Source organism: Salarias fasciatus, chromosome 22, assembly GCF_902148845.1.
Source record: "Salarias fasciatus chromosome 22, fSalaFa1.1, whole genome shotgun sequence".
Lineage (NCBI taxonomy): Eukaryota > Metazoa > Chordata > Actinopteri > Blenniiformes > Blenniidae > Salarias > Salarias fasciatus.
The window spans coordinates 27,788,443-27,814,335 of NC_043765.1; the positions used below are offsets into that span (position 1 = coordinate 27,788,443).

Consider the following 25,893-nt stretch of genomic DNA (forward strand, 5'->3'; position numbering starts at 1 on the left):
GGTCCCTGTAGGTCTCCAGAGTCCTGCAGTAAGCCAGGGACCGCCTCTCAGTCTCAACACAGACCTGGAGTATCATGCTGGCCACTGGGAAGATTGAGAAAGACTCGCAGTGGATCAAGACATAATCCTTCACGTCCAACCACACTATCACTGTACTCTTTACATCTCAGAACTTTAAGGCTGGAAAGAAGTTCAGTTTGGCTTCAACAAAGTCTTCCAGCAGACACAGCTTGACGTCTCAGCCAGCTGGAGTTACTGAGTTACAAGCCTGACCGAAAGTGTTTGGTTGAGCCTCTCCAAACTGAAATATTTGTCTGGCTTGAAGTTGCACAGCACCCGACCCTCAAACCTGAGCAGCTGCTTTATCCTGCATGCAGGCTGACCCAGCATTGCAGCATGCAGGTCTCTCATGAGCCTGAGACAGTTACCTGCTCATTTGAGAAGAGATGTTTGGAGGTTTGGAGGAGAAAACCCACTGGTGACGATCTCACCTCCTTCATGATGCTTGAACGTCAGCTGTATGTGGCCGTGTGGTGAGTCCATGTGGAGCTGCAGGAAGGTTGGCTTGCTGGAGTTCTCCAGCACATCGAGCAACTCTTCACTGACCCCAACCCTTAGATTTTATAAACTCTCATGTCTCTCTGAAGTTAAATCAGCATGTGAAGAAAATTGTAAACTGTCACAATGATCTGAATGTGTATTTGATGGTATGAAGAAAAGTTAAGCAGGTTTTTTCATCCTGAGTGAAGAGAGCAGCTTCCTCTGACTGACTGCTGGTGTTTTGATTCTGGTTATTGTGAAATGTGTGAAACAAGAGGTGGAATACAGAGAAAATCCATCAAGTGAAATCTGTGCTCCAAAACGATGAGTTTATTGTTGAAAAGAAGAAATCCGCGAGTGAACAGCTGATGTGAAAACAATGTTTATTTGGTCAAAGCTTGAAGAAAATCAGCAGGCAGAAGAGGAATATTGCTGAAGTCAGTTTGGTGTGAAGATAGAAAAAGGGAAAGAGAGAGAGTGACAGAGGTGAGATGAGTGAGAGAGTCCCAGTGAGTCCGGTCAGGACTGGGAACACTGGTCTCTCCTCAGTGTCTCTCTGAGGGGAGTCTGGGAGCCCCGGGTGGCCTCACAGGTCACAGAGCCCACCTTCCTCCACTGGTCTGCAGGGAGCCTCAGGGTGCTGCTCCAGCTGTAGAGGCCGTCCAGCTTCTGCAGCACCCCGGGGCTGCTGCTCTGCTCCCAGCTGCTGCTGCTGCTGCTGCTGCTGTCCTCCACCCTCCAGCTCAGACTCCAGTCTGAGGGGAAGCCCTTGTTGGCCAGGCACATGAGCGTGGCCGTCCCCTGCTGCAGCTCCTCTCTGGAGGGGGGCAGCACCGTCAGGGTGGGCCGGGTATCACCTGGAGGACAGGGAGCACACAGCCGCACAGCTTGAGTGGGACACCGATGCTTTTGTCCTTGAAGAAGTTGCTGTCAGATGCTTTTTCTGCTCCAGCAGTCACTGGCTCACACATTGTTTCACTTCCCTTTAAGAAGCCTCTCATGCACATCAGCACAGAGAGAATCCTCCAACAGTTTGACCTCAAACTCCTCAAACTGCACCCAAAGCAACGCAAGCACATGTCTCAACCTTTACTGGCAAAGATTTGCATCCATGTTTTCACAAAGTTTATGAGTGGAAACTTTAACAACATCAGCTTCAAATCAACGTCGGTTTTTAAAATTATTTACAACAGAATTTCAAAAGACAAACAGTCAATAAAGCTGCTATATGAGGAGGTTTTGACAAGTGCCATTTGAAGACAGTTTTCAGTCCATAACGTAAAGCATTCATCAGTCCAAACCATCAGTTCAAAAGGTGAATTTAAAGTCATTGTTGAAGTTTTAGCAAGGCGACGTCCTGCAGTGACTGATTTCTGACCAGAGTGTCTTGATCGGGAATCAAACACAAAGAAAGAATTTCGTTTCGGACCTTGTTGGATTTACTTTCAAAATAAAGTGTCATGTAGAGCAACTTAATACCAAGTCAATGTTGAAAATACAGTTTTGCCTGACAAGGTAATTAATCACAATTACAACAATTAATCTTCAGTCTTCCCTACATTAATTAAGCATGATTATTGTGATTAACTCTGAGAGACATAGATTTTATCACTTAATCTTGATTTTAATCCGCTGGAAGCTTGAGAGCAAAACTTTTCTCCTCGATTTACTGAAAGTGAAGCAGAGCTGAGCTCTACGGCATGAAATCAGAGGAGATTAAAACTTCATCATTACAATAATTATCTAGAAAAACACATCTTTCTGATCTCAAATCATTCAGAAGAAGGTTTAATGATTGAATTTGAACCTTTTAGCTGTTATTATTAAAGGAGAATCAACTTACTTCCAACATCCAGTCTGGTTCCTCCACCGAACGTGAACCACAGTGATACAAACTCATTGAGCCGCTGTACAAAAACCTCTGACTGCAGAGAGACACCACTCTCTGACTGGGAAACAAACTAACTCACCAAAACTAAACCAGAAACATATGTGACAATGTGGAAAATGGAGAAAACTCCAGACTCATCTTTAAATATCCAGCACATTCCTTCAATATTCCACTAAAAGTGTGAATCCAGAGTGAAAGTCAGTGATGAAAGTGATCAAGTCCCTGTTGGAGTCAGTCAGAGCATTTCCATAGAGAGACACTTTGCATCAGCAGCTCCATGCTCCAGTGCTCTGGGAGAGTTTATAGTCCTGACAGCTGAAGACTGGAGGACTGACAGCTGTCCTTCAGGACCAGAGAAGACAGAGAAATCCTCCTGCTCACAAACATGAGTGTGATCTGCGTCCTCATCTGGACTCTCCTCTGCTGCTGCTTCACAGGTAAAGTCCAGAGAATCCAACTGCTCTCCTCCATCAACATCCGTCCCTCTGAAATGAAGCCCACAGAACTATGAGGCTGCTTTGTCTTTCTGTCTGTGTCTCCTCAGAGTCCAGAGGCCAGGTCACAGTGACTCAGTCTGCAGCAGTCAGCTCTGCTGTGGGAGGAACCGTCACCATACCATGTAACACCAGTCAGGATGTTTTTACTGCTGATGTTGATAATGATGGTAACGAGGAACACTTTTTAGCCTGGTACCAACAGAAAGATGGACAACCTCCTCGAAGGCTCATTGACTATGCTAACCAGCAAGAATCAGAAACTCCAGATCGTTTTACAGGCAGTGGATCAAACTCTCGCTTCACTCTGACCATCAGTGGAGTTCAAGCTGAAGATGCTGCAGTTTATTACTGTCTGAGTGGTCATGTTATCAACAGTCAAGCTGTGTTCACACAGTGAAAAACCGTCGTACAAAAACCTCCCTCAGTCAGACTGAACAGAAACTGAACTCACTGCTACACACTGATACACTTCACTGAACACACACAGCAGATGTTCAACCAACACACTGATAGCTGATCCATGTCTACATTGTGGTTTGAAACAAATGAGTAGCAGATAGAGTTATATCTGTTTGTTTTTCATGATGAAACCAGATCATTTACTTTGAGAAGTCCATCATCATCATCTCAGTAATCAATCACTACAACATGGCTGCCCTCACTTTTTCAGTCCCGAAATAGTTTTGTTCATGATCAAACCTGATTGTTCACATGAAGAAATCATTTCCCATCTCAGCTACAAATCACTGCAAGAGAAAGAAAATCAGCTTCTCTGCTGATGATATTGGATTTTACTGAACTCTTCATTTGCTGTCATTCATTCATCAGTTCACATCAGAAGATAAAGAGTGTTTGAATCTCTGTCACAGTTTAAAGCATCAAATTTAAAAGTGTGTTCATGATCAGTCCTCTGTTGGCTCCAGCAACACTCCCCACCTGCCCGACATCAACCAATCACAATCACACACACTCAGGAGGTGAGAGGACACCTGAGGAGGCTGCTGATCCTCACACACATCACCTGGGTCATAACACCTCTTTACCTGAAAATCAAACATTTACTCCTAGAAATAAATGTCTGAGTAACGATCGAAACACCAATAAAGACCCTTTAAACAGACACAACGGGGACGAAGGCCTGGGGACAAAACCAGGAGCATTTCTATAAATATCTGCCGTTCCAGCTCCATGGCCTGATGTCCACAGCCGGTACAAGTTCATTAAAAGCTCCACAGTCACCAGCGCTGATCCAAGTCTCAGTCACAGAGGAAATCCAGTCACTGGAGCTGAAAGAGTCCCTCAGGATCAAGGTTTTGTTGCTCAGGGATCTGACATTCACCGGGGGGGGGGGGGGGGGGGGGGGGGGGGGGGGGGGTTTGCACAAAAGTAGGATAAATCCATCCAGGATAAATGAAAATGCGCGGCTTGAGTCAGTCTTGTTGGTGTTTTCTAAGATTAATCAGTTGCATGTTTGCCGAGCCAGGATGAAAAGACGCGGCTTCCTCAAGCCAGGTGTGGAGCGTCAGGATAAGTGGCGTTCACGACGTTCTTCAGAAGACCACGTAATCGATCACACTAAAAAGGTTTAGAAGATCCTTTGTTTTAGCAAGCCTTTTATTGTCACGCCCTGTACCCCTGCGACCTCGTGGGGGCGCTGGGGTCCTGTTTTGTGTTTGTCTGCCCTGATGTTCTCCCGCCTCGTTAACTCCCTAATGTGCCTCACCTGCGTCTACCCCTATTTAAGTCTAGCTCTCCTGGGGGCTATTGCACAAAACCAGGATAAGGGATTAAGCCGGCAAACTGTTGTTATTCTGTGGCGATCTTGTGGTGATCCTGGACGAAGTTAGCCTCAAGTCGATTGCACAAAAGCTGGCCAAGTTTATCCCGGACCAGTCACCGTGGTGATTTATTCTCTGCAGCTAGCTGCTCCACAGCAGGCTAACTACCAGGATAAGAATAAACTGCTGTCAACAATGTGAGAAATGGGTGTGGTTTACAGCATTTCCTGGATTTTTCTACACATTACATCATTTAATCATCCTGCAGCCAAATCTTACTGTTGTAGTCGCTGCATCTGCAGCGTCTGGTTGACTTTAGTATTATGTTGTTGCTGAGATTATATGAAGACCAACATAACTTTCAACACAGACGTTTCAGAATCCTTTCTTTAGTAATACAAGTCCTACAATAAAAGGTTCACAATTATTGTAAAGACAACGGGAAAAAAAACCTTAATGAAATTGGTACTAAACCACACTGATGTAAAAAATAAAGAATAAAAACTAAAATAAAACAACCCTGAAGCTACACAATGAGTAAAATGAGAAACAAAGGAAAAATAAATGTCTCACACCACTGAAATGGACACAATATAACAGACAGCATCATTTTGTCTTAACTGTCTCCTGAAAATAGGAAAATCGTCCTATTTCAGGACTCCAGCTTCAGGGTGAAACGGTCCCACATCATTCTGACTCCACTTTTTTAACGGCTAAAATCATACAGAAATTCATTCTCAGAAGACAACAAATTTATCACTTCATGTGATAATTGCTCTTTGGGTTACACTTAAATAACTTACCAGACTGCAGAATATTTTTATGTTAGGTTTTCACCTGCTACAGGTTCTTTTCTAGCCGGGCAGGTTTGTTCTTCATGACAGATGAGGGATGAAACAGAACACAACATGAGGACAATTGATTCCATTAGATAGCACGGACACAGAGTTGAAATATTCTTGAATAAATATCCTAAATATTGGCAAAATGCTGTTTCCCCCGTGTATTTCCTGTATTTTATAATTATCATTTTTGTATGATCATAATCATGGATCATATGCAGAATTAGGCCATTTTTAGTGGATGATTTGCACATCACTATTTCACTTTAATAAAGCTGCGGCCTGCATGCAGTACTTGTCCTCACCATTGAAGCGTGGGGGCGCTGTGCCTTAAACGTCACTTAAAGCAGACGTACAGGCTGGAATATATGGAGTGAAATTAATGGACGTGTTTTGTGTAAAGTCCTCGCTCTGGGGCACCCCCCTTTTTAAGAGAGCCCCCCCGACAGCCGCGGTATAGTCCACACTGCTGCTTTTCCCATGTGAAGTAAGATGCTCGTCCTTGTTCCATTTTCAATCTGTGATTCTGTGATCGATGTCGTGGTCTTCTGAAGAACGCCGTGAACGCCACTTATCCTGATGCTCCTCACCTGGCTTGAGTAAGCCACGTCATTTCATCCTGGCTCGGCAAACGTGCAACCGATTAATCCGAGAAAACACCGACTAGACTTACTCAAGCCGCGCATTTTCATTTATCCTGGATGTATTTATCCTACTTTTGTGCAATAGCCCCCTGGTGTGTCTTGTCAGCTCGTTGTGGGTTGTCCGTGTGTTCTGTGGTGTCCCTGCCTGCATCTCAGCTCAGCTTGCGTTCCTGGATTTCTGCAAATAAACCTCCTGAACTCTGCCTGACGGCCTGCGCTTGGGTCCTTCCATCCTGCACCCGTGACATTTATTTCCCACGGTCTTTAGTTTAGTTTAGTTTTTTTCCCTGAATTGTGCTCACACACCACTGATAAATGTGTTTTCTTTAGATGACCAAGATGACCACTCCATATGGCCCTCAAATTAATGAAAAAAATGTGTTTTTGCTGCACAGATGAAGTTACAATGACATACTTTGGCCACCAGATAGTAATAATGCATTGGTTTTATGTAGCGCTTTTCAGGACACTCAAAGATGCTTCACATTGCAGACTGACGGAAGCGAGGCTGCCAATACGCACCATTGGCCCCTCCGACCACCACCAACCATTCACTCTCACAACTTTCATATTAGGCAATGTGGGTGAAGTGTCTTGCCCAAGGACACAACGACAGTATTACACCTGCGGGAGCGGGAATCGAACCGCCAACCTTCCGGTTATAAGACAACCCGCTCTACCAACTGAGCTACTGAGCATTTTGTCATAGACACTATGTTACACACACATACAATGCACCAACAGTGAAGAGATTACTGAAGATCTGCTGGACCAGCCACTTTGAGGTCACTGAGTCCATTGTGAACAACGAGGACAGCATCAGGAGACTCCTGTCTGAGGCAGCAGAGGGTGACACTGCACCCTTGGATGTTTGTACGGAGGAAAGTGGTCTCCTGGCCCAGCTGGAGAGGCAGAGCTCCTTTGCAACTGCAAAAGTCCTCCTTCATGTGCTTGGTGCACTGACATCAGGAAACTCCATCCTACAGTCACAAACTGTTGATCAGTGCACTGCATGTGAGGCTGTGACAGCTTCACTGGGCGCATTGTAGAAGCTGAGAAGTGATTCCTTCTGGGAGGAGCGTTTCTCGCAGTGTGAAAGTACCAATCCACCTAAAAGGAGACGGATAGTGAGCTCACAGCTTGATGGTACCATCATCTCATCCTCATTAGGACAGGGGGAGCTGATATTTAAACTGGTCACTCTAACCTGACCTTTAAAAGGTCAATGTTCAACATTCTGGACAGAGCAACTGTTGAGATGGAGACAAGATTCTCTCAAAAGAATGTTGACTGAATGAAAGCCACATCCTCTCTCCTGGCTAAGACAACAGCTCTCCTGGACCCCCGCCTCCTCAAGCCACTTCGGGTGCCTGCATGCACAGAGCAAAGAAGCATGAGCCTGCAAAATGAAATTGTGGTTGCAAGATCAATGTTAATGGATAAACTGCCAACTGCTGTGAACCTCTCTAAATCTCTCTTCCGAGAATACAGCATTGTTCTTCGGAAATGAGTGAGAATGCAGGTTCGTGTTGAAAAAGAGCTTTCACATGCAGCTGAAGACACACCAACCATTACTGCGGTGACATACATTCTGTGCAAGATGGGAAATAAATGCATCTCTGTACTGCTGAATGCATTTGCAAGCTTCAGTCATTTTGGCCCATGAGAAATAAATTACAAGGAATCTTGACATGAATAGATTTGTGACAGAATTTGCCGGGAGCAGCTGCAGACTTGTCCTGTAGATGCTATCTGGGACAATATGGATACCTTTAACCTGACCTGTTGCTTTATTACCTGCACATTTCATTGTGTTCTGAGTTAATCTTTGTTTGTGCTGTTACCTTCTCTTTCACCTTAAAAAACAAAACAAAACAAAACAAAACAAAAAAAAAAAACATTATCACCTGCAAGTTCATACGGAGCCCCTAAAGGGACATCAAATATTTCTTTTTTAAGGGAGTTTTACACGCGCCCTTAAAACTTTTACGTGTGCATGTAAAGTTGTTTCCACACTCCCTTAAAACTTTTATGGGCGCAGTAAAAATGCTTCCGTGAGCCACTTCCGCTTCTTTCCGTACCCGTTCAGTCACATGGCAGAGATGGCCGCAGAAGTGAATTTGGAAAGCTTCCTTTAATCACAAAATGTACCCGACAGCGTCATCAACCAACTAAGAGACGACAAGGTGAATACCTGTATCGCACGCATTGCATGATGGAATGAAGCACGACTGTAATCACATAAGTTCACGTCACCAAATATTTTCCTACTTTTGCTGGCTTTCCCTAATTTCTCAAATTCTAAAGTATTACTTGTATCAAAATTGTTCACACGTTCCTTTCCTTCTTCAGATCAACATCAGCGTCATTGGAGTTTTGACTGATGAGCAGTTAGGACAGTATATCCACAAATATGGTGACCGACTCGCCGTGAGAGCATTTTGCCAGCAACGAAATGTGGCGAATAAAAACTCGAGGGACTCGCAGACTGATAAGCCAGCTCTCACGCAAAGTATCAGGGAGAGACTGCGGGGATTTGGAAAAACTCCGGCCAATAACAACAGAGGTGGCAGCAGGGGTTTCCAGCTTAGCAATACACGTGGAGAAAAGACGTGTCGCCTGATTGAAATGGGATGGCTGCATTTTGTTAAAGGCGATTATCATCAAGTCCAAACAAAACATGGAGGTGGAACGCGTTCTCTGACTGTCCAGAAAACAGTCACAATGGTAGAGTTACTGGAGACTGGAAAGACCTTGTTTTTTCCAAATGGACGGTCTCCTAAAGGAGCAGTGGACGACTTTGATTTTGATATTCTTGACTTTAGTCACAACCCGTTACCCGCTGAAATCACAGTTAGTCGGCTGTATGAGGACACTAAAATACGAATGCTGCGTGAATATGTTTCATCCCAGGAGAAGGATTGTTCCCCAGAAGCTGTCATAACACTCTCTGAAACATCTTCAGACTTCGAGGCTACAGAGGACAAGCCAGAGAAGGTAATCACTCCACCATTTGTGTTATCAAAACATTATTCTGGATATCATTTCTCACATTCTGTAATTTGTGACGCATAACTTTAGAAAATGACTTCTAGTGTAAATGTAATATTGAATCAATAAACACATCTGATGAACTGATAAGGCTGCATTCTGCGTTCATGGCTGCTGTGTTGATCAGTAGTCGACAACTTATGGCTCGCAAGCTGATGTGGCTCTTTTGATGACTGCATGTCGCTCTCCAATAAATACTGGCTTACATTTCTTAACAGGATAACTAATCAATAATTCTGCTGACATTTTAAAGTAAAACAGCTTTCTTTTTTTCCTTTTTTTTAAATTAGCCTTTTATTAGTTTTTAAGTATGGAGTTTGATAACACTTTATTCAATTTGGCAAACCACATCTTACTTCACACACACACACACACACAAAAGTAAAACAGCTTTCAAACAAGCCCTCATATGTGTTACAATTGACAAAAAGGCATATTTATTTTGAAGATATCAAAAGGCTTATTTTCTCATTTTGCCACAAGTACTCTGAGCAGTTTTTCATAAAACAATGTATACAATCTGTTTCAAATATTAAAATATCACAAAAACTTTGATTAGTATCAGTGAAATATAAGAGTTTTTGTGTTTGTGTGAGTATATCATTAAACTGATACAATTTCAAATGTAGTCCTTCAACATTTTCTTTTAAGTACCGTCTATCATGCTCAGCCCCGTCTCCCAGCAGAAGATGGTGTCTTCCTCTGCCTCGCCACGGTTCGATCCTCTGGTGCTGTCCTTGTAGCAGCAGATCTCCCTGAAAGCCGCCTGAGAGAGGTTCACTCATGTTGGTGAAGAGAGGAAGAAAAGTGATCCAGTTTTTTTTTTCACACGATCCTACAGGTTCCCAAATGCATTCATGCTCTCTGTGAATTGCAGAATCATCTTTGCTGTCCTACAAAACCAAACAGATAAAAAAAATCACATGTAGATATTTTTATTATCTTTTTGTTTTTTTGTGCATGAAATGATGCAACGTTTCCAGTTGAAGCGATAATACTTAAGTCAATGCATGTAATTTATGGACTTTGGGAGTGTCAGCAAAGGTTTCACAATGCTAACAAGCCAGGAATCCAAGGAGAGTGTTGACTGCAGTTGTCAGTGCCACATGAAGCTGAAGAGAGATGAAACGATTTCGTCTGTTGAAATGATGGAAGAAGCTCCAACCGGAGAAAGGTGTCACATGAATACAGAATGCTGATAATGAGTCATTGTCAAGACCTTGAAACCTGGCAAGAAGAATGACCAACGTCCCTGGGTGGGCTTGAACCACCAACCTTTCAGTTAACAGCCGAACGCGCTGACCTATTGCGCCACAGAGACAGACACCAAAAGTGGGCGTGGTCAATTTCTTAAAACCATAATAAGCATGATGGCCAAGAAGTCTTGGCGCAGATTATTTAAACCTGTCAGTGGAATTAAAAAACAAAGAAAAACATAAGTGCAACCCAGAAAAATACGACCAGCCTATCCAGAATCATCAGTCAGTTTGATCACACAAGTCTTCAGCTTTGCATTGAAAAGTCTGAGATAAGTCGTGGCGCCAATGCCAAAGGCAGTTTGTTCCACAGTGTGGGAGCAGCAAAAGCAGAAGAAAAAAGGAAAAATAAAGAGTCACCTCACTGTTTGTGTCGACCCTGAATGCTTCCAACAGAAGCTGACCTGATCAAGCAGGGTCCTGCCATGTTCACGGACAGTTAAAATCTCACAGTGTTTGGAAGGAGTCGGGTCATGAATGGCTCTGAAAACAAATGACAGGAGTTTAAAATTGTTTCTAAAATGTCAAAGTCGTCTTCTCAATTGGTCATGTGTTGAATCACTAAATCTCATCATTTGACTTTTGCATGTCTGTTGGATGACAAAACACACAGTGTCCTTAGCCGAGGATGATACTGGCCCAGGAACCTCTGGGTTATGGCCCAGCACGCTGCCGCTTCACCACTCAGCTCTATATAAATCTTTTCAATGTATGTAGAAATACAAATGCATGAAATGATGCAACGTTTCCAGTTGAAGCGATAATATTTCCTAGATGTCTGTGAAAGCAAGATACTGGCACCCTGTCAGTGTTTCCATGGTGTAATGGTGAGCACTCTGGACTCTAAATCCAGCGATCCGAGTTCAACTCTCGGTGGAACCTGAATTGCCATTCACAGCACTGAGGCTGTTATAGAGCGCTGGGGTTGCTTCTGCTCCTATAATTATTGAGCCGTTGGCATCAGTCCACTGGGAAAGACAGGCTTCTCACAAGATAAACTGCAGTACCGTCACAGTTGATTTCCTGTTTGTTGTGCAGTTGAAGCCACGCTCACATGTAAGAGTCGCTGTCTCTGTGGTGCAAACTGGTGAGAGTGTGTGGCCGTTAACTGAAAGGCTGGTGGACCAGGCCCACCTTGGGAAGTGACTTACTGGCAAATGACTTTGAATCACTTCTGCAGAGCATGTGGTCAAGGTCAAAACGGCATTTCACAATTCACATTCCTCTTCCAAAAGACAGAAACCAGCTGAAGCTCCCCTCACCACCTGTAGGTAGTACTGAAGCATTTGTTGTCAGCTGAAAAACAACTCGGCCTGAATGCGCGAGTGAAATGTAACCAAGTTTGCTGTAAAGTGGATCACTGAGAACACTCTCACACCTCCTCCAGCACAAGAAACCAATCAGACCTCAGATCTGACTGGTCATAACTGCGTTCAGCTGCCTGAGGATCTAACAACAGTGCAGGGATTGGATGGCACCCTTCCAGGAGTCTCTGCACCATGTCGTCAGTATTGGTGAACTTCTGCTTAGGTTCTGGATCACCTTGTACTCTGGAGAGCTCATTTATTGTCTTGTCTTTGGACATTTCACTGCTCCTGAGGCATTGCGCTCAGTTTCCTGTCGCACCAACCAGTGTCTTTTTGCTATAGAGAGCAGCAGAATAAAGCCCAACTGCATTGATTTTTAAAGATTCCACACAGTAGCGACCATGAAGGTGCTGTGACAGTGAGTCTCTCCACCGATCAAAAGCTTTCGTTTGGTAGACTGAAGCCCAAACTTGTTCTTGTTCCAGCGACAATGTGGAGACCACGGTGGACGCCTGACAGTTGGCCTGTCCGCAGGTTCCATGATTTATTTTCACAGCTTGGATGATGACGTGACAAGACACCTCAAGATCTTCCTTTGGTTCACACATCGGCGGGGACTCTCAGGTCGCTGTCACAATCATTTGTTCTGTCTTCAATCCCACGTGCTACATTTCTGTGTACTATCTGAAGTTGGAGATTGAATCTGTTGAATGTCATTGTTTTGGTTCAAGTGGGCTTCGTCATATGTCTCGGAAGAGGCTTTGTCCATTCTCAAAATGGATTGATTAGTTTGTGGTGTTAGCTTCACAACATTGGCAGAACTTAAGTAAATGCATGTAATTTATGGACTTTGGGAATGTCAGCAAAGGTTTCACAATGCTAACAAGCCAGGAATCCAAGGACAGTGTTGACTGCAGTTGTCAGTGCCACATGAAGCTGAAGAGAGATGAAACGATTTCGTCTGTTGAAATGATGGAAGAAGCTCCAACCGGAGAAAGGAGAAACATGAATACAGAATGGTGATAATGGTGATACTCCTCCAGAGTCCTGCAGTAAGCCAGGGACCGCCTCTCAGTCTCAGCACAGACCTGGAGTATCATGCTGGCCACTGGGAAGATCGAGAAAGACTCACAGTGGATCAAGACATAATCCTTCACATCCAACCACACTATCACTGTACTCTTTACATCTCAGAACTTTAAGGCTGGAAAGAAGTTCAGTTTGGCTTCGACAAAGTCTTCCAGCAGACACAGCTTGACGTCTCAGCCAGCTGGAGTTACTGAGTTACAAGCCTGACTGAAAGTGTTTGGTAAAAGGATTCCATGTGTTTCCAGGAGGTGAGAGAGCCTCTCCAAACTGAAATATTTGTCTGGCTTGAAGTTGCACAGCACCTGACCCTCAAACCTGAGCAGCTGCTTTATCCTGCATGCAGGCTGACCCAGCATTCCAGCATGCAGGCCTCTCATGAGCCTGAGACAGTCACCTGCTCATTTGAGAAGAGATGTTTGGAGGTTTGGAGGAGAAAACCCACTGGTGACGATCTCTCCTCCTTCATGATGCTTGAACGTCAGCTGTATGTGGCCGTGTGGTGAGTCCATGTGGAGCTGCAGGAAGGTTGGCTTGCTGGAGTTCTCCAGCACATCGAGCAACTCTTCACTGACCCCAACCCTTGGATTTTATAAACTCTTCTGTCTCTCTGAAGTTAAATCAGAATGGGAAGAAAATTGTAAGCTGTCACAATGATCTGAATGTGTATTTCAATCAATCAATCAATTTATTTTTGTATAGCCCAGTATCACAACAACAGTTGCCTCAGAGGGCTTCAAGATGTTCCATTATTTGATGGTATGAAGAAAAGTTAAGCAGGTTTTTTTCATCCTGAGTGAAGAGAGCAGCTTCCTCTGACTGACTGACTGTGTTTTTATTCTGGTTCATATGAAATGTGTGAAACAAGAGGTGGAATACAGAGAAAATCCATCAAGTGAAATTTGTGCTCCAAAACGATGAGTTTATTGTTGAAAAGAAGAAATCCGCGAGTGAACAGCTGATGTGAAAACAATGTTTATTTTGTCAGAGCTTGAAGAAAATCAGCAGGCAGAAGAGGAATATTGCTGAAGTCAGTTTGGTGTGAAGATAGAAAAAGGGAGAGAGACAGAGTGACAGAGGTGAGATGAGTGAGAGAGTCCCAGTGAGTCCGGTCAGGACTGGGAACACTGGTCTCTCCTCAGTGTCTCTCTGAGGGGAGTCTGGGAGCCCCGGGTGGCCTCACAGGTCACAGAGCCCACCTTCCTCCACTGGTCTGCAGGGAGCCTCAGGGTGCTGCTCCAGCTGTAGAGGCCGTCCAGCTTCTGCAGCACCCCAGGGCTGCTGCTCTGCTCCCAGCTGCTGCTGCTGCTGCTGCTGCTGTCCTCCACCCTCCAGCTCAGACTCCAGTCTGAGGGGAAGCCCTTGTTGGCCAGGCACATGAGCGTGGCCGTCCCCTGCTGCAGCTCCTCTCTGGAGGGGGGCAGCACCGTCAGGGTGGGCCGGGTATCACCTGGAGGACAGGGAGCACACAGCCGCACAGCTTGAGTGGGACACCGATGCTTTTGTCCTTGAAGAAGTTGCTGTCAGATGCTTTTTCTGCTCCAGCAGTCACTGGCTCACACATTGTTTCACTTCCCTTTAAGAAGCCTCTCATGCACATCAGCACAGAGAGAATCCTCCAACAGTTTGACCTCAAACTCCTCAAACTGCACCCAAAGCAACGCAAGCACATGTCTCAACCTTTACTGGCAAAGATTTGCATCCATGTTTTCACAAAGTTTATGAGTGGAAACTTTAACAACATCAGCTTCAAATCAACGTCGGTTTTTAAAATGATTTACAACAAAATTTCAAAAGACAAACAGTCAATAAAGCTGTTATATGAGGAGGTTTTGACAAGTGCCATTTGAAGGCAGTTTTCAGTCCATAACGTAAAGCATTCATCAGTCCAAACCATCAGTTCAAAAGTTTAATTTAAAGTCATTGTTGACGTTTCAATAAGGCGACGTCCTGCAGTGACTGATTTCTGACCAGAGCTTCTTGATCGGGAATCAAACACATAGAAAGAATTTGGACCCTGTTGGATTTTCTTTCAAAATAAAATGCCATGTAGACCAACTTACTTCAATGTCGATGTTAAAAATACAGTTTTCAAACTGAAAAAAAGCCCTAACCCTGATTAGATGATTAATCATGATTAAGACATTTAATCTTTAGTCATCCCGACATTAATTAATCATGATTAATGTGATTAACCCTGACAGCCATAGTTTTTATCACTTAATCTTGATTTTAATCCACTGGAAGCTTGAGAGGAAAACTTTTCTCCTTGATTTACTGAAAGTGAAGCAGAGCTGAGCTCTACCACATGAAATCAGAGGAGATTAAAACTTCATCATTACAATAATTATCTAGAAAAATATCTTTCTGATCTCAAATCATTCAAAAGAAGGTTTAATGATTGAATTTGAACTATTTAGCCGTCATTATTAAAATAGAATCAACTTACTTCCAACATCCAGTCTGGTTCCTCCACCGAACGTGAACCACAGTGATACAAACTCATTGAGCCGCTGTACAAAAACCTCTGACTGCAGAGAGACACCACTCTCTGACTGGGAAACAAACTAACTCACCAAAACTAAACCAGGAACATACGTGACAATGTGGAAAATGGAGAAAACTCCAGACTCAGCTTTAAATATCCAGCACATTCCTTCAATATTCCACTAAAAGTGTGAATCCAGAGTGAAAGTCAGTGATGAAAGTGATCAAGTCCCTGTTGGAGTCAGTCAGAGCATTTCCATAGAGAGACACTTTGCATCAGCAGCTCCATGCTCCAGTGCTCTGGGAGAGTTTATAGTCCTGACAGCTGAAGACTGGAGGACTGACAGCTGTCCTTCAGGACCAGAGAAGACAGAGAAATCCTCCTGCTCACAAACATGAGTGTGATCTGCGTCCTCATCTGGACTCTCCTCTGCTGCTGCTTCACAGGTAAAGTCCAGAGAATCCAACTGCTCTCCTCCATCAACATCCGTCCCTCTGAAATGAAGCCCACAGAACCATGAGGCTGCTTTGTCTTTCTGTCTGTGTCTCCTCAGAGTCCAGAGGCCAGGTCACAGTGACTCAGTCTGCAGCAGTCAGCTCTGCTGTGGGAGGAACCGTCTCCATACCATGTAACACCAGTCAGAAGGTTTATACTCATGGTAGTGGTGTCCAGGAATTAGCCTGGTACCAACAGAAAGATGGACAACCTCCTAAACTGCTCATTTACTGGGTCAACCGTCGAGCTTCAGGAATTCCAGATCATTTTACAGGCAGTGGATCAAACTCTCGCTTCACTCTGACCATCAGTGGAGTTCAAGCTGAAGATGCTGCAGTTTATTACTGTCTGAGTGGTCATGTTATCAACAGTCAAGCTGTGTTCACACAGTGAAAAACCGTCGTACAAAAACCTCCCTCAGTCAGACTGAACAGAAACTGAACTCACTGCTACACACTGATACACTTCACTGAACACACACAGCAGATGTTCAACCAACACACTGATAGCTGATCCATGTCTACATTGTGGTTTGAAACAAATGAGTAGCAGATAGAGTTATATCTGTTTGTTTTTCATGATGAAACCAGATCATTTCCTCTTTTCCTCACACACATCACCTGGCTCATAACACCTCTTTACCTGAGAATCAAACATTTACTCCTAGAAATAAATGTCTGAGTAACGATCGAAACACCAATAAAGACCCTTTAAACAGACACAACGGGGACGAAAGCCTGGGGACAAAACCAGGAGCATTTCTATAAATATCTGCCGTTCCAGCTCCATGGCCTGATGTCCACAGCCGGTACAAGTTCATTAAAAGCTCCACAGTCACCAGCGCTGATCCAAGTCTCAGTCACAGAGGAAATCCAGTCACTGGAGCTGAAAGAGTCCCTCAGGATCAAGGTTTTGTTGCTCAGGGATCTGACATTCACCGGGGGGTGGGGGGGGGGGGGGGGGGGGGGGTTTGCACAAAAGTAGGATAAATCCATCCAGGATAAATGAAAATGCGCGGCTTGAGTCAGCCTAGTCGGTGTTTTCTCAGATTAATCGGTTACACGTTTGCCGAGTCAAGATGAAAAGACGCGGCTTCCTCAAGCCAGGTGTGGAGCAGCAGGATGAGTGCACGTTCACGGCGTTCTTCAGAAGACCACGAGATCGATCCCACTAAAAAGGTTTGGAAGATCATTTGTTTTAGCAAGCCTTTTATTTCCCACGGTCTTCAGTTTAGTTTAGTTTTTTTCCCTGAATTGTGCTCACACACCACTGATTAATGTGTTTTCTTTCGATGACCAAGAAGCTGGCTGGAACAGCCAAACGCACAGCACTCTGGGTGGGGGCGTTATTTTGTGTGTGTGTGGGGGGGGGGGGGGGGCATGCTCTGCCCCCCCAAGGAAAACTGGATGTTGATGGCAGTCCGGACACCGCATGTGATATCCCATTCATATCTTACTGTATATCAACGATGGGCAACTGGTGGCACTCAGGCCACATACAGCCCACACCCTCACTCCGTGCAGCCCTCAAATTAGATTAAGTTACAATGACATACTTTGGCCACCAGATGGCACGCCCTTCGTGTTTCCGGCTGGGTCCTACACCAGTGAGGAAGAGAGAGACATGAGCCATGGCCATGGCCCCCCGACAACTTCCCGGCAGCCCGACCCGGCGCCGACTGAGTATCATTACCGGGGTCTACAGCTGATGTGCGCCCGGCAGACGCATCATGTCCCAGCGGCAGCTTGGCACCTCTGTCGACGGCGTCTCAAAGCGTCCTTCTCGTTCTCCTGGCTCACTCCTCTGTCTCTGGCCCTGCTGTGTGGGCTCCTCCAGACTTAAGCTTGGTTCGCCCTTTACAACCCATTCTAAATACGCACCGGAGACGGCCGTTGGGGAAAACATGAAGGTGCTTTAATGCAGCTAAACTCGACCATGTGTGGAGTGCTCCATGATGCGTGACGCCAGTTTTTGTTTTGCTTGTCGCAAATTTGGCGCCAATACAGATCGTGAGGACATATTTACCATGTGTGGATACACCAATTGGAAAAAAGCACTGGAAAAAGATGGAGGCTTTTTTAAACATGCATCAGGCACCGCACACTCCAGAGGGGTTGGATGATATCAGGACCAGGTCTGAAAACTCTGATTAGGGGTTTTGTATCAAAAGTGATGGTACCAGAGACCGCTGCAACATTGAAAACTGGTCTATTGTGGTGAGATTTGTCCATGACTCTGTCCCAGAAGAGCACCTGATCGGCTTGGTGGAACTGAGTCAGCTTGATGCTGAACATGTGAGGACACAAATGCTCTCTCAGCTCTCTGACCTGCTATATAATGCTGATAACAGTGTCTCAATGCCATGATGGTGCTGCAGTCATGTCTGCAGTGAGGGGTGGGGTGCAGGCCCTCCAACAAAAGCTCAGCAGGGGCATTCCTTATGTTCACTGCTTCAATCACCAGCTGCATTTGGCAGTTGTTCATGCAATGCAAGCAGAGCCTTCAGCTAAGAGGTTGTTTGATTGGTCCAGCTCACTGAAATCATTTTGTCATAGACACTATGTTACACACACATAAAATGCACCAACAGTGAAGAGATTACTGAAGATTCGCTGGACCAGCCACTTTGAGGTCACTGAGTCCATTGTGAACAACGAGGACAGCATCAGGAGACTCCTGTCTGAGGCAGCAGAGGGTGACACTGCACCCTTGGATGTTTGTACGGAGGAAAGTGGTCTCCTGGCCCAGCTGGAGAGGCAGAGCTCCTTTGCAACTGCAAAAGTCCTCCTTCATGTGCTTGGTGCACTGACATCAGGAAACTCCATCCTACAGTCACAAACTGTTGATCAGTGCACTGCATGTGAGGCTGTGACAGCTTCACTGGGCACATTGTGGAAGCTGAGAAGTGATTCCTTCTGCGAGGAGCGTTTCTCGCAGTGTGAAAGTACCAATCCACCTAAAAGGAGACGGATAGTGAGCTCACAGCTTGAGGGGACCATCATCTCATCCTCATTAGGACAGGGGGAGCTGATATTTAAACTGGTCACTCTAACCTGACCTTTAAAAGGGCAATGTTCAACATTCTGGACAGAGCAACTGTTGAGATGGAGACAAGATTCTCTCAAAAGAATGTTGACTTAATGAAAGCCACATCCTCTCTCCTGGCTAAGACAACAGCTTTCCTGGACCCCCGCCTCCTCAAGCCACTTCGGGTGCCTGCATGCACAGAGCAAAGTAGCATGAGCCTGCAAAATGAAATTGTGGTTGCAAGATCAATGTTAATGGATAAACTGCCAACTGCTGTGAACCTCTCTGAAGCTTGCAAATGCATTCAGCAGTACAAAGATGCATTTATTTCCCATCTTGCACAGATTGTATGTCACTGCAGTAATGATTGGTGTGTCTTCAGCTACATGTGAAATCTCTTTTTCAACACTAACCCGCATTCTCACTCATCTCCGAAGAACAATGCTGTATTCACGGAAGAGAGATTTTGTCATTTTGGCCCATGAGAAATAAATTACAAGGAATCTTGACGTGAATAGATTTGTGACAGAATTTGCCAAGAGCAGCTGCAGACTTGTCCTGTGGATGCTATCTGGGACAATATGGATACCTTTAATCTAACCTGTTGCTTGATTACCGGCACATTTCATTGTGTTCTGAGTTATGGTGCGTTCACACCGGACGCATCGCGGGCGTCGTCGACGCTTGGGACGCCTCGAAGCTGACGCTTGTGACGCTTCAAGCACGACGCTTGACACAAAGCTCTTGACGCTTGCGACACGCGTCAGTTTATTGGCGCGCGGGAGGCTGATTTCTGTTTTCCGCTGAGGCGGAACGGCTTTATTTGTTAGATAAAGCTAGACCGCGTCGTCGTCGGAAAAGTCGCTATTGGCTGGTCTGCTCCTCTCTGCTCTGACTGCAGCAGGGGGCGCTGCGTGAGACTGACCGCTTGTGAGTGCTTTGGGACGGGGATGGGCTCACGGCAGCACCCGCTGCTCATTGACGACAGCAACGAGACGTCCTGTCACGTCTCCAGAGCACCAGAAAAGGTCGCCAGATTTGTCGCTAGTTGCTTTTGACAAAAAAAAAGTCGCCAAGAGGCTTTGGAAAGTCGCCAGATTTAGCGAGAAAGTCGTCAAGTTGGCAACACTGGCTGGCCCGCATTGGTCCTCGGATCACTCGTAGTGACCGGAGGGATCGTCTCTGATTGGTTGACGCCCAGCGGCAGCGTGTCGAAAGTTCAGTTTTCCCAACTCTCAAAGAGCGACGCTCCTGACGCCGGGGACGCGCGTCATGGGCGTCGATGCTCGAAACGCTTGAAAAGCGACGCTTATGACGCTCCTGACGCGCCGCCCCGCCCCCCGACGCTCGTCCACATAGACTTTGCATTGAAAAGCGCCGCTCACGACGCTTGCGACGCGTCCGGTGTGAACGCACCATTAATCTTTGCTTGTGCTGTTCCCTTCTCTTTCACCTTAACAAAAAAACAAAACAAAACAAAAAACATTATCACCTGCAAGTTCATACGGAGCCCCTAAAGGGACATCAAATATTTCTTTTAAGGGAGTTTTACATGCTCCCTTAAAACTTTTACGTGTGCATGTAAAGTTGTTTCCACACTCCCTTAAAACTTTTATGGGCGCAGTAAAAATGCTTCCGTGAGCCACTTCCGCTTCTTTCCGTACCCGTTCAGTCACATGGCAGAGATGGCCGCAGAAGTGAATTTGGAAAGCTTCCTTAAATCACAAAATGCACCCGACAGCGTCATCAACCAGCTAAGAGATGACAAGGTGAATACCTGTATCGCACGCATTGCATGATGGAATGAAGCACGACTGTATTCACATAAGTTCACGTCACCAAATGTTTTCCTACTTTTGCTGGCTTTCCCTAATTTCTCAAATTCTAAAGTATTATTTGTATCAAAATTGTTTACACATTCCTTTCCTTCTTCAGATCAACATCAGCGTCATTGGAGTTTTGACTGATGAGCAGTTAGGACAGTATAGCCACAAATATGGTGACCGACTCGCTGTGAGACCATTTTGCCAGCAACGAAATGTGGCGAATAAAAACTCGAGGGACCCGCAGACTGATAAGCCAGCTCTCACGTAAGGAATCAGGGAGAGACTGCGGGGATTTGGAAAAACTCCGGCCAATAACAACAGAGGTGGCAGCAGGGGTTTCCAGCTTAGCAATACACGTGGAGAAAAGACGTGTCGCCTGATTGAAATGGGATGGCTGCATTTTGTTAAAGGCGATTATCATCAAGTCCAAACAAAACATGGAGGTGGAACGCGTTCTTTGACTGTCCAGAAAACAGTCACAATGGCAGAGTTACTGGAGACTGGAAAGACCTTGTTTTTTCCAAATGGACGGTCTCCTGAAGGAGCAGTGGACGACTTTGATTTTGATATTCTTGACTTTAGTCACAACCCGTTACCCGCTGAAATCACAGTTAGTCGGCTGTATGAGGACACTAAAATACGAATGCTGCGTGAATATGTTTCATCCAGGAGAAGGATTGTTCCCCAGAAGCTGTCATAACACTCTCTGAAACATCTTCAGACTTTGAGGCCACAGAGGACAAGCCAGAGAAGGTAATCACTCCACCATTTGTGTTATCAAAACATTATTCTGGATATCATTTCTCACATTCTGTAATTTGTGATGCATAACTTCAGAAAATGACTTTTAGTGTAAATGTAATATTGGATCACTAAACACATCTGATGAACTGATAAGGCTGCATTCTGCGTTCATGGCTGCTGTGTAGATCAGTAGTCGGCAACTTATGGCTCGCAAGCTGATGTGGCTCTTTTGATGACTGCATGTCGCTCTCCAATAAATACTGGCTTACATTTCTTAACAGGATAACTAATCAATAATTCTGCTGACGTTTTAAAGTAAAACAGCTTTTTCTTTTTTCCTTTTTTTTAAATTATCCTTCTATTAGTTTTTAAGTACGGAGTTTGATAACACTTTATACAATTTGGCAAACCACATCTTACTTCACACACACACACACACACAAAAGTAAAACAGCTTTCAAACAAGCCCTCATATGTGTTACAATTGACAAAAAGGCATATTTAATTTGAAGATATCAAAAGGCTTATTTTCTCATTTTGCCACAAGTACTCTGAGCAGTTTTTCATAAAACAATGTATACAATCTGTTTCAAATATTAAAATATCACAAAAACTTTGATTAGTATCAGTGAAATATAAGAGTTTTTGTGTTTGTGTGAGTATATCATTAAACTGATACAATTTCAAATGTAGTCCTTCAACATTTTCTTTTAAGTACCGTCTATCATGCTCAGCCCCGTCTCCCAGCAGAAGATGGTGTCTTCCTCTGCCTCGCGACGGTTCGATCCTCTGGTGCTGTCCTTGTAGCAGCAGATCTCCCTGAAAGCCTCCTCTGACAGAGGTTCACTCATGTTGGTGAAGAGTGGAAGAAAAGCGATCCAGCTTTTTTTTGCACACGATCCTACAGGTTCCCAAATGCATTCATGCTCTCTGTGAATTGCAGAATCATCTTTGCTGTCCTACAAAACCAAACAGATAAAAAAATCACATGTAGATATTTTTATTATCTTTTTGTTTTTTTGTGCATGAAATGATGCAACGTTTCCAGTTGAAGCGATAATACTTAAGTCAATGCATGTAATTTATGGACTTTGGGAGTGTCAGCAAAGGTTTCACAATACTAACAAGCCAGGGATCCAAGGAGAGTGTTGACTGCAGTTGTCAGTGCCACATGAAGTGGAAGAGAGATGAAACGATTTCGTCTGTTGAAATGATGGAAGAAGCTCCAACCGGAGAAAGGAGAAACATGAATACAGATAATGAGTCATTGCCAAGACCTTGAAACCTGGCAAGAAGAATGACCAACGTCCCTGGGTGGGCTTGAACCACCAACCTTTCAGTTAACAGCCGAACGCGCTGACCTATTGCGCCACAGAGACAGACACCAAAAGTGGGCGTGGTCAATTTCTTAAAACCATAATAAGCATGATGGCCAAGAAGTCTTGGTGCAGATTATTGAAACCTGTCAGTGGAATTAAAAAACAAAGAAAAACATAAGTGCAACCCAGAAAAATACGACCAGCCTATCCAGAATCATCAGTCAATTTGATCACACAAGTCTTCAGCTTTGCATTGAAAAGTCTGAGATAAGTCGTGGCGCCAATGCCAAAGGCAGTTTGTTCCACAGTGTGGGAGCAGCAAAAGCAGAAGAAAAAAGGAAAAATAAAGAGTCACCTCACTGTTTGTGTCGACCCTGAATGCTTCCAACAGAAGCTGACCTGATCAAGCAGGGTCCTGCCATGTTCACGGACAGTTAAAATCTCACAGTGTTTGGAAGGAGTCGGGTCATGAATGGCTCTGAAAACAAATGACAGGAGTTTAAAATTGTTTCTAAAATGTCAAAGTCGTCTTCTCAATTGGTCATGTGTTGAATCACTAAATCTCATCATTTGACTTTTGCATGTCTGTTGGATGACAAAACACACAGTGTCCTCAGCCGAGGATGATACTGGCCCAGGAACCTCTGGGTTATGGCCCTGCACGCTGCCGCTTCACCACTCAGCTCTATATAAATCTTTTCAATGTATGTAGAAATACAAATGCATGAAATGATGCAACGTTTCCAGTTGAAGCGATAATATGTCCTAGATGTCTGTGAAAGCAAGATACTGGCACCTTGTCAGTGTTTCCATGGTGTAATGGTGAGCACTCTGGACTCTGAATCCAGCGATCTGAGTTCAACTCTCGGTGGAACCTGAATTGCCATTCACAGCACTGAGGCTGTTATAGAGCGCTGGGGTTACCTCTGCTCCTATAATTATTGAGCTGTTGGAATCAGTCCACTGGGAAAGACAGGCTTCTCACAAGATAAACTGCAGTACTGTCACAGTTGATTTCCTGTTTGTTGAGCAGTTGAAGCCACGCTCACATGTAAGAGTCGCTGTCTCTGTGGTGCAAACTGGTGAGAGCGTGTGGCCGTTAACTGAAAGGCTGGTGGACCAGGCCCACCTTGGGAAGTGACTTACTGGCAAATGACTTTGAATCACTTCTGCAGAGCATGTGGTCAAGGTCAAAACGGCATTTCACAATTCACATTCCTCTTCCAAAAGACAGAAACCAGCTGAAGCTCCCCTCACCACCTGTAGGTAGTACTGAAGCATTTGTTGTCAGCTGATAAACAACTCGGCCTGAATGCCCGAGTGAAATGTAACCAAGTTTGCTGTAAAGTGGATCACTGAGAACACTCTCACACCTCCTCCAGCACAAGAAACCAATCAGACCTCAGATCTGACTGGTCATAACCGCGTTCAGCTGCCTGAGGATCTAACAACAGTGCAGGGATTGGATGGCACCCTTCCAGGACTCTCTGCACCATGTCGTCAGTATTGGTGAACTTCTGCTTAGGTTCTGGATCACCTTGTACTCTGGAGAGTTCATTTATTGTCTTGTCTTTGGACATTTCACTGCTCCTGAGGAGTTGCGCTCAGTTTCCTGTCGCACCAACCAGTGTCTTTTTGCTATAGAGAGCAGCAGAATAAAGCCCAACTGCATTGATTTTTAAAGATTCCACACAGTGGCGACCATGAAGGTGCTGTGACAGTGAGTCTCTCCACCGATCAAAAGCTTTCGTTTGGTAGACTGAAGCCCAAACTTGTTCTTGTTCCAGCAACCGCAATGTGGAGACCACGGTGGACGCCTGACAGTTGGCCTGTCCGCAGGTTCCATGATTTAATTTCACAGCTTGGATGATGACATGACAAGACACCTAAAGATTTTAATTGGGGCCACACATCGGCGCTGACTCTCAGGTCGCTGTCACAATCATTTGTTCTGTCTTCAATCCCACGTGCTACATTTCCGTGTACTATCTGAAGTTGGACATTGAATCTGTCGAATGTCATTGTTTTGGTTCAAGTGGGCTTCGTCATATGTCTCGGAAGAGGCTTTGTCCATTCTCAAAATGGATTGATTAGTTTGTGGTGTTAGCTTGACAACACTGGCAGAACTTAAGTAAATGCATGTAATTTATGGACTTTGGGAGTGTCAGCAAAGGTTTCACAATGCTAACAAGCCAGTAATCCAAGGACAGTGTTGACTGCAGTTGTCAGTGCAACATGAAGCTGAAGAGAGATGAAACGATTTCGTCTGTTGAAATGATGGAAGAAGCTCCAACCGGAGAAAGGAGAAACATGAATACAGAATGGTGATAATGGTGATACTCCTCCAGAGTCCTGCAGTAAGCCAGGGACCGCCTCTCAGTCTCAACACAGACCTGGAGTATCATGCTGGCCACTGGGAATATCGAGAAAGACTCACAGTGGATCAAGACATAATCCTTCACATCCAACCACACTGTCACTGTACTCTTTACATCTCAGAACTTTAAGGCTGGAAAGAAGTTCAGTTTGGCTTCAACAAAGTCTTCCAGCAGACACAGCTTGACGTCTCAGCCAGCTGGAGTTACTGAGTTACAAGCCTGACCGAAAGTATTTGGTTGAGCCTCTACAAACTGAAATATTCATCTGGCTTGAAGTTGCACAGCACCCGACCCTCAAACCTGAGCAGCTGCTTGATCCTGCATGCAGGCTGACCCAGCATTCCAGCATGCAGGCCTCTCATGCGCCTGAGACAGTTACCTGCTCATTTGAGAAGAGATGTTTGGAGGTTTGGAGGAGAAAACCCACTGGTGACGATCTCACCTCCTTCATGATGCTTGAACGTCAGCTGTATGTGGCCGTGTGGTGAGTCCATGTGGAGCTGCAGGAAGGTTGGCTTCCTGGAGTTCTCCAGCACATCGAGCAACTCTTCACTGACCCCAACCCATGGATTTTATAAACTCTTCTGTCTCTCTGAAGTTAAATCAGAATGTGAAGAAATTGTAAACTGTCACAATGATCTGAATGTGTATTTGATGGTATGAAGAAAAGTTAAGCAGGTTTTTTTCATCCTGAGTGAGGAGAGCAGCTTCCTCTGACTGACTG

At 44.9% G+C, this 25,893-nt stretch overlaps 3 non-coding genes and 2 gene segments (V, D, J or C); 1 reads left to right on the plus strand and 4 right to left on the minus strand.

The window, feature by feature from the left end:
* Positions 1–921: 921 nt before the first annotated feature.
* On the minus strand, positions 922–2,759 carry LOC115409002 (Ig kappa-b4 chain C region-like). The segment is given in 2 exon segments: positions 922–1,397; positions 2,570–2,759. Coding segments are annotated over 2 exon segments (357 nt in total).
* A 7,731-nt stretch (positions 2,760–10,490) lies between these two features.
* Positions 10,491–10,564, minus strand: trnan-guu (transfer RNA asparagine (anticodon GUU)). The gene has a single exon. It is a non-coding gene; the product is annotated as a tRNA-Asn (tRNA).
* Positions 10,565–13,820: 3,256 nt separating this feature from the next.
* On the minus strand, positions 13,821–25,620 carry LOC115409125 (Ig kappa-b4 chain C region-like). The segment is given in 3 exon segments: positions 13,821–14,342; positions 15,342–15,459; positions 25,612–25,620. Coding segments are annotated over 3 exon segments (465 nt in total).
* trnan-guu (transfer RNA asparagine (anticodon GUU)) lies at positions 22,778–22,851 on the minus strand. The gene has a single exon. It is a non-coding gene; the product is annotated as a tRNA-Asn (tRNA).
* trnaq-cug (transfer RNA glutamine (anticodon CUG)) lies at positions 23,597–23,668 on the plus strand. The gene has a single exon. It is a non-coding gene; the product is annotated as a tRNA-Gln (tRNA).
* Positions 25,621–25,893: the final 273 nt, after the last annotated feature.